The sequence below is a fragment of the Aptenodytes forsteri genome, unplaced genomic scaffold (genome assembly GCF_000699145.1).
Source record: "Aptenodytes forsteri isolate BGI_AS27 unplaced genomic scaffold, ASM69914v1 Scaffold242, whole genome shotgun sequence".
NCBI classification, from domain to species: domain Eukaryota; kingdom Metazoa; phylum Chordata; class Aves; order Sphenisciformes; family Spheniscidae; genus Aptenodytes; species Aptenodytes forsteri.
In genome coordinates this window covers 3,621,872-3,630,954 of record NW_008795253.1, presented here as the reverse complement: position 1 = coordinate 3,630,954, position 9,083 = coordinate 3,621,872, and the positions used below count along the sequence as shown (strand labels likewise).

Sequence of the window (9,083 nt, the reverse complement as noted above, 5' to 3'; positions counted from 1 at the left end):
CGACATGCTACGTTAGTTCTATTGCAAAAAATCCTGATCTTTAAGTCCTTTTAAAAAAAAAAAAAATTACAAAAATACTGGGACAAATATAAATTAATATATATTAAAGCATTGAAAAACAGTAAAAGGGATGGCCTAAAAGGGTTAAGTACAATGTACTTTGATACAATAAATACTTCTCAATGAAACCGAATACTGTATAGAGTTGTTTAGAACTCATAGAAACAGAAATCCATATTATTACTAATTTATCCATCAATAATCTATTTTTATCATCCCCAAAACATTTATATTACAAAAAATTAATACTGGAAAAGGGCAGATAAACACTTTTTTATGCTTCTTTTGCTAACATGCTGACATAAAAGTATACATCATCAGGAGATTTCAGGATTATAGTATATTCTCATATCTCCCATTTCCCATCCATTAAATGGGACTCCATCTTCTCAAGATGCTTAATAATTCCAAAAGATAAAATGTATTTCATACAATTGTTATTTCTGTATAATCTGATTCTTTTCACTCATAATGCTTCCTCATCCATAGGTAAGTGATTGGTATGGTCTGTCAAGACAATAAAATATACTGATACGAAAGTGAAAAAACAAGCCTCGTGTTCTGGTCAATATTTCATCTCTGAGCTGTTAAGTTGAAAGTCACATGTGTATAGTGTCAGTCTATCTTCAGCACGTTATAAAGAAGAATCCACGTTAAAGCAGTTAAAGTTTCCCATCTTTGTTGCAATGTTACTAGGTCTTTTTTTTTTTCTTCAAAGCTCCTCTTGGCTATGAGAAGTCTCAGTTCAAGCACTTGAATCTTTTTTCAAATGAAGAAAAAGTCTTTATTCTCATAATAAAAATAAGTCTGTTCTGTATTTTACAATATATTTCAAATATTTCCACTATGAAGCATTAATTAGTCCGACACGGTCAATAAGTATACAACATTTTCAAAAGACAAGTGTGACAGGGACACTTAGGAGGGACAATTTGTACAGCCACACTTCACCACTTTTTCAACCTCGTCCACAAATGATGACCCGTCAGTGCATTCAAAAGAGTATTTCCGTCTCTTGCTCCTCAGTGGTCCACAGCACTGCCCGGTTGAACATCCTCCTTTACATTCTAGTCTCGATACCTTCTTGGTCGTCTGGCACGCAGCATACCCTTGCTGCTTTTGGTAGTAATCTCGGATTCGTTCCCCTCGACAAGAGATTTCTGTAGAAAACATCATTTAAAATAAGAGACACACTTCTGAGACACAGGTCAAAGAATGGTTGACATTGCTAAGGAAGATGCTGTGATTCTAATTGCAGTTGGGATTGATATTTTAAAGTTTGACTCAGACTGTATATTGGAAACTAGTGGTTCTACCAAACGCAATTTGATTAATGCTGAGTTTTATTTCCTTTACCTCCTATTTTCAGTAAAGTTTATATTATGTATATGTAAACCATAAATACAAAGCTATTACAATGACAAGAAAATTGGAAGCTTAAATCTTTTCCTCTTTTATAAAAATACACATCTTCTGTTCCTACATTGCTTGCAGCTGGTTCTATTTACCATAGGGAAATGTTTCAGAGAGCATGCAATTTAATTTATTAGACCTGGAGTTTAATATTATTCAAACTGTTATTTAATACAAGTTACATTCCACTAACTTCATAAATTACTGAGGTATAAAACCAGCTAAAAATGAGACATCTGTTAAAAGTTCTACAACCATATTCTTCTATTCTATTCACATCTATGTACAATACAAAATAAATGCCATCTGGGGTAAGGGAAAGAGAGGGAGAGGGAGAGCTTTGATAGACAAAGGAAAAAGAAAAAGGTAGGGGGAAAAGTCATCCTGTTTTCATCCATCTCACCTGCATAATTCGCTGTGATAAATCAGTTGAAGCTGAGAGGTCAAAAGTAGAGTTTGTGATAAAACTAGGAGCAGAATCATTGGATTTGGCTTCTCAGTTGCAGAAGGCAGAGAAACAATAAATACAGAAAGATACAGCAGGTAAAAGGTAATAGTTAAATATAGTAAAAATGTGTTTCTGAATAAAGGCAAAAAAGAGAAATGTTTTCACAGCAAAACATTTGATGAAAAAATCCTCAAAATGTAAACAAATTCATGGGAAAAGTTTGATTTTTTTCTCTCACCGAGATAAATTCTTATGGTAAAAAAAAAAAGCAACAAATGTGTGTATTGTGGGGAAAAAAAAGTTGGTAATGTTTTTGGCTGGTCATGTTTTAATAAAAAAACCTCTTTTCTAAGACCAAAACAACAACATGATTTTTCATTTTTTTTTTACCTTTATCACAGCTGTCCCCCGTGTATCCGCTGCTGCATTCGCAATATGGTTTCCCAAGTCCTGAAAGCCTGCATTTGCCATGTTTACACCTGACGGATTGGCAGGGGTTAAACAGCATTTCCTCTTCATCACAGAGGACTCCCCCATGTCCCTGCAGGCATTTACAACTGTATGAAAACGCATTGATCGGCAAGCAGGTACCATGCACACATCTACAGGGGAAACAAGCCCAAGAGAATAAAAATAAATTATTCATCAAAGTTCAGGCTAAGCAACATTAACTACAAATACTTTGGACTGTACTCAGAAGAAATTGCTTTTGTTTCTAATGGACTTTTTCAGTGAGATGCAGTGAAGTGGTTTATAATTGGTATGCAGGTTTACACAAAACAAGCTGCAGTGCAGAACTGTCTCACCAGAAAACAGCCACTGTAGATGTGTTATGGAAGACTTTTACAGGCCACAGTTATTAACACCAACATTTCCTGGCTACCTAAACTTTCAGCATGCTTTTGAAAAGAACACAGAAAGATCAAGCCCAAATATAATCCACTAGAATTAAGTAGAGAAAAAGGATACTCACCTGAAATTCTGGTTCCTGTATCATTTAAAAAAACGTATTGTCACTCATGAAGTATGGGGCTCCCAGCACAAAGACAGGTCAGGCACTTCCTAACTGAAACTCTTCTGACCCAGCAATGGCAGTTTCAAAGCGGAACACATGCTCCCCTGTCAAATACATTAGTCTGCATTGCCAACTGCCAGTAGCGTGGTCATATAATGTATGAGGCAGGTGTTCACTGAAAGCCAACAGCACTCATCTAGTACTCACGCAGAAGCTCACACTAGATGAGGTTGCATATTATCAAGTCTCACCCAAGTGATTAAACTAGCTACTCTCCCGGTTGAGCTTTGGTAAACATTTGTGGCAGGCTCAGATCTTGTTGTTAGACAAAAAAGGCTGTGATTAACTCATCTGCTGCATCCGCTAACTTCTGATGTACAGTATGGGAACACATACGTTCTCTTGAGAGAAAGGTGGCGTTTCCCAAAAGGAGGATGTTTAATTACCTGTTCCTAAGCGTAAGCTGAAGATTAGGGGAATTCATATTCTGAAAACATCACCAATGACTTGGAATAAAATCACTTCCCTTTGTTCATTTGGTGGAACAGGGTCAATAACTTTCTTCCTAGAAATAATATTATTTTCTTTAACTGTTGTCCTGGTACACAAGTTTTCTATTTGCATACTGTTTCCTCGGGAGACCACAGTGAAGATTCCTCTGTAGGGAGGAATGCAATCCTGACATTCAAGGTCACAGTCACAGTCACCCTCCCTAATGTTTCTCCCCTCTAATGTTTTTCCTCTCTATATTGTAAGATCCCTGAGCCCACAACCTCCTTAGTAGGCGGCAGTTAAATTAAAAAAATTCCATTTGATCTGAAACAAAATCCTTTGCTTCAATTTGAAGATGGCAAAAATTCATATAAATTGCATCTCATAGAAATTGAAATGTTAAGAACAACATCTCATTTTGAAATTTTTTAGATAACATAGTTTGTATTTCTGGAAACTTTTTGCTTTGTACTCCTTCAGTACAGAAAGAAATCTGGTAAAATTGAAAAGAATACACAACACCTTTTAACTTCGACAAACTTGCATTAACTATTTATAACTGTTTCTGTTTATAAATATCAACAAGTTCCACTCATCAGTGAAATCTACATTACAATTCTGCATCTGTACCCTTAATTCTGTGCAAGTGCTTTAGACATGGTGTAACTTGGAGGAAAAAGAGTGTGGGAAGTCATTCTCATCACAGGATATTTAAATGGAAGGCACAACACATAGCCTCCATTCACATATCCAGTTTGGGATTAAAAACTGCAAATATAAAACTTAACTAATAGCTTAAGCACCTCCAACTTCCCTATTATGCAAGAGTCTGTACTTTTGAAGCAACTATGTTCCCTAAAAAATTCCAAATTGTTCCTGTGGTTGAAGTCTGATATTCCAAGACTGTTAGATTAAGCAACTCAAAATTGAAGGCTTAGGCAGTATCACAAGGCAGATAGCTTTTGTTTAGTTTTCATTATGTTTAGCATTTGATCTGTTCACCATTTACAAAACAACCACTTTTAGGACATCTGACGTATGAAGTTACTCAGGTGACACTGACATCATGTTGTATTCTATACAGGCTGTTTTAGATATCAAAGCAATCTGTGTCAGGATCTTTGGTAAAGTTCGGCTTGACTTAGAAGATGATTAAATCTTAGCTAATGCCAACTCTCATACTTTTGCTTCCACCTGTTCTTTGAAGCCCTGAATTTCATCGTCAGACTGTACTGAAAGGAACATCAAGCTAAGTGCAAACTCTCGGGCACAGTTTCATCTTATCTAATTTTAGGTACCTATGTCAGGCACCCAAGTTAGATGTATAATTGCCATAAGCTCCCCACACAGTCACGGAGAGAAACGAGCTTATCCAAAGGGTGATTAGACCACTTGAGGTCTAATTTACTCTTTAGAAATGTGTTTGTTCCTTTACTGACTATAGAGCAAACTTTGGTCACTATGTTCCTAAGTCAAGCACCTAGATTTAGGCAAAAGAAATCTAAGCCTTAAGCCTTTTCATGGTGTGCAGGGATCTCTAAAAGATCCCCTACATTTTCGAAACAGAGATCATAGTGACAAGTCTGTTTCTCAGATAAAGTGGAATGTTATACTGTATTAGACAGACAAAATGCATCTATTCAATAGACAGGATTTAGACGTGAATCAAGAAATACAGAATCAAATTCCCCAGGAACTAAAGAACAAAACCCTCCTTCACTCCAAATAAAAAAATTTGGTTTGGTTTTCTCTCCTAAAAGCTCACAGCACTGTATACAGCTGAAACAAACCCAATACTTTCAAGAGCTAACAAAATACTAATGTTGTCGTCACTTAATTCTATCCTTGATACTGCCTGTATCTGACACTTGCCACATTTTGTAATTTACTGCAAAAAGCATGCAGTTTGGGTGCTGATGTGTATAGTTATAAGAACCTACACAGAATCTAATTTTTCAAGGACACTTCAAATAAATTCTTTGGGTTTTCTTATTATAGAACTTGATGGTTACAGTTCCACGTTATTTTTGACTCCTAAAATATAAAATGGATGTGATAGACATCACATTTGTATTTTTTAACCCGCTGTGACTTCCTTTCTTTATCTCTTAAGTTACTGTGAAAGAGGACAGGGTAAAAAAAAGACCCATAAACAATGAAGTGCTATAATGATATGCCTCACAAATTCACTGCTGTGGCTTTGGGAAGAGTGCAAAACTTAATAGTACTGAAAGAGTCCATAAGCAATGTAAACAACACTAACTGCATTGTAAAGCATGCTAACTGGTGTATAAAGCTTTAAAGGGTCAGACTCTCATCACTTAAACATCATTTTATATGGGAGTTGAAAATCGTCTTCTTAGAATCTCTTAGCAAACTCAGGCCACTGATCCTCAAAAGTCAAAAGTTATATAGGCCACAGCTCTGAAAAAATCAGCAGCCAAAAGACTCAAGCACGCTTACTTTACAAAAAAAAAAAAAAAAAAAAAAAAAAAAAAGAAGATATGTTTGCCAAACTGTTGTAAGGACAGTGGTACAAATGACAAGAATGACATCTTGTTGCCCATGACCAATAAATCCTGAAGAACTTTGAACTTCTGAAGTTTCTGATCTTCTTGTGCTGGGAGACCATGAGCCAAAAAACTGAATCCGTCTCTATAGTAAATTTAAAAGATGAATATGCATAGATATCTATACTCTCATATACACATATACATATCTTTTGCTCTCTCTCTACACATATATATACATGATCCTCTCTATAAACATACATAAAATGCCCAACCTAAAATGTTCTAGTCAAATCAGCAAAAAGAATTAGCACACGTGGACTTGAACAGAAGTTTACCATAAAGGTAGAAATCTATTTTCCTGTTAAAACCTGGGGTACTGTGAAAATATAAAAATATAAAAACATTAGCTATATCTATTGTATCAAGTTTTTAAAACACATTAGAGAATAATAATAATAATTGTATTTCCTCATTCTATACAATTATAAATAAGAAAATAGATTTTTTTTTTTTATTTGCAAGTTCTTCTAAATGATTTTTGTACCAAATGTCATACCAACACTTGCATTGGTGTAACTCGTTCCAGAAGTAGCCCACACAGAACTATATAGGAGCATATCCCAGGCTTTAGGCAGAACTACAGTAAGATGTGTGTATCTGCTCCCCTAAACTGGGGACTCTTCCTCATTAAGTTTATGGAAAGAATAGACTGTAACCTGGATGCTGTTTTCACTTTCACATGCCCAGGATATTTTCTTTCTTGCTGAAAAAAGTGTGAACTTTTATGAAAAAAATATATATAACAGGAGACTTATATGCATATTATACTACTGTTCTGTCTTGAGGAAGGACATACTTATTTCCAAGACATGGATCATTAGTTTGTTGATCACAGAGGGGTCCAGTCCATCCTCCTTCACACTCACAGGAAAAGCCTGACTGGCTGGTAGCATGGCATGTTCCATGCACACAAACTTTCTTATGACAAGGCTCGCAACCTGGCAGAATTCCCACTTGCAGTGGCACATTTCTGAAGTCCTGGAGTTCGCTGTTGATATACAGATTACGGATGCAACCATGGAAGCTGGTGCCATTCTGTCCTGGAGATTGGCGTAAAGCTGCTATGTTATTTTTCACAGGCATGCCTAGGAAATTAATAATGGCAAATAATCAGTGTAATCTTTGGTACAATTTTCTATACCATTTTCCCCATTTTTAAACGTTTTAAAAGAAATATTTCTTCCTAATTAATTATTCTTAGATATTCAGCCTATAACCATGAGCAATGATCTAGTATTTGGAAATTGTCCTGGTTGTCAAGCATGCATGTAAACCAGCTCCAGACCCCTGAGTCTCTAGGTCCAGCTAAAGAGATATATATAGGACTTCATACAGGAAGCTCACAGCTGTGAAAAGGTTCAGATACATGCCTGTTTTTGACCTAGTGCAATTAAGTCCAGGACAGTACACAGTTTCTGAATCTTGGAAAAACAAAAGTTGTTGAAATTTAGAAGTTGATACATGATTTTTTTGTAAGCTGCTAAGATACTCAAATCCAGAAGAACGTAGTAGGACCAGCTCATCAATTTGGAGCTGGCATACACATTTCAAATGTGAAATTTTGCTAGTGAAAATTCTTGGAAAGAAACGCTTAACAGGAGGAGGTTCCGTTACTTTCAAAAATTTTTTTTTTCAGCATGTCTCAAAAAGAGATTAATAAAAAAGCCACTCGTAGTTTGCCATTACAGTTTTAAACAAAGGTAGTCAATAATAATAATAATTCAACATCAAAATACTTATGTGTAGATATTTCTAGATAGTGCAAATGCCCCTGATGTTGACCATTTTCAGAATAATTCCTCTGTTGTAGTCTATAATTGTCACAGGTGTAATTGGAGCAGGAGGTATATGCAATGCAGTTATCCTGTTGTGGTCAGTTAATCATTTAAGACTAATTCAGATGGGACATTACTGTTAAACATTGTTTCCTTGTAAAAATGAAGTTTCTTCTACTCCTACCCCCTGCTTTTTTTTTGCCTTTTTTTTTTAACTTGTTGCCAACATATTGGCCTATATTAGTTAGTCCTTAAGGTATTACATTCAAATAATTAATACACAACTGCCTAAATACCTCCTGAGACTAATAAGTAAAGGAAATCAAAGTGTACTGAGCACTAGAAAAGGCTCTGTTTACCTGAAAATAAATATGCTTATTAAGCTGCACAGGTTTATTCATAGGCAAAATTAACAATTTTCATTCTGGTACTTAGTAAGATAAACCACAGAAAAAGGTAATGTTCTGCATAGTTGCTCCTTAACCATGTAAACTGGTAATTCTAATGGTTTTATACAGTTACTTTGAACAGTTAAGAGTAATGCAGAAGTGCTATGCAACCTAATGAAGTAGACCTGCCTTTCATTTAGAGGTTATTGTAATTTCATGTGCTAAGCTTCAGTGATTGTAGAAATGAACAATATTGCATCCATACTGCTGAAGAGCCTAATCTTCTTTGATCTTACCAGTTAAGTAAAATAGGCTTGGGACTATTATATTAAAAGACTCAGACTGCAATCATTAGTTTCCATTTCCTCAAAACTATTTGCCATATTCTCAAAACGCAGGGACAAGGCAGAGTCATCAAGGCCTCTTCACCCTGATGTCTCCCTTGAAAGCAACACTCAACAAATGTTCAGGCATATGGCCTGAGGTATCTAATAGCAGAATAGATGCACTGAATTTATCCATTGTAAAAATAAAAGCTGCATAAAACTAAGTACACCAATGCAATGCTAAACTAGATGTTATACTTGTGAGTGTCAGGAAATTTAGATATGATTTCTGGGAACCATATAAGCACGTATCACAACAGATAATATGAGGTATATCACATGTGATTCAGAGCATTTTTTTCTATGATCTCTAATATGGAAGACATTTGGAAACACAATGCAAGCATATACACAAACTTTTAGCCTATACACTTTTTGCTACTTCTAGCAAGTTACCAAGTGGTAGAAGGCCAAAGTGTGTGCAAAAGCTGCTCATATTCTTTAGAAATATTTCCTCGATAATTTTTAGATAAAGGTTCTTTATCAGTTAGGAAAGAACTACCACAGAAATGATGCAGACAAATATTTCAGT

General features: G+C 35.4%; 1 protein-coding gene across 1 annotated transcript in view; it reads right to left on the bottom strand.

The window, feature by feature from the left end:
• Nucleotides 1–978: 978 nt before the first annotated feature.
• The window catches only part of SLIT2 (slit guidance ligand 2), a 282,933-nt gene continuing 274,828 nt past the window's right edge, over nt 979–9,083 (bottom strand). The window contains exons 37-39 of the mRNA XM_009279136.1: nt 6,798–7,086; nt 2,312–2,523; nt 979–1,220 (exon numbers count right to left, since the gene is read on the bottom strand). Coding sequence (XP_009277411.1) covers nt 979–1,220; nt 2,312–2,523; nt 6,798–7,086 — 743 coding nt within the window. The remainder of the gene's footprint in view (nt 1,221–2,311; nt 2,524–6,797; nt 7,087–9,083) is intronic.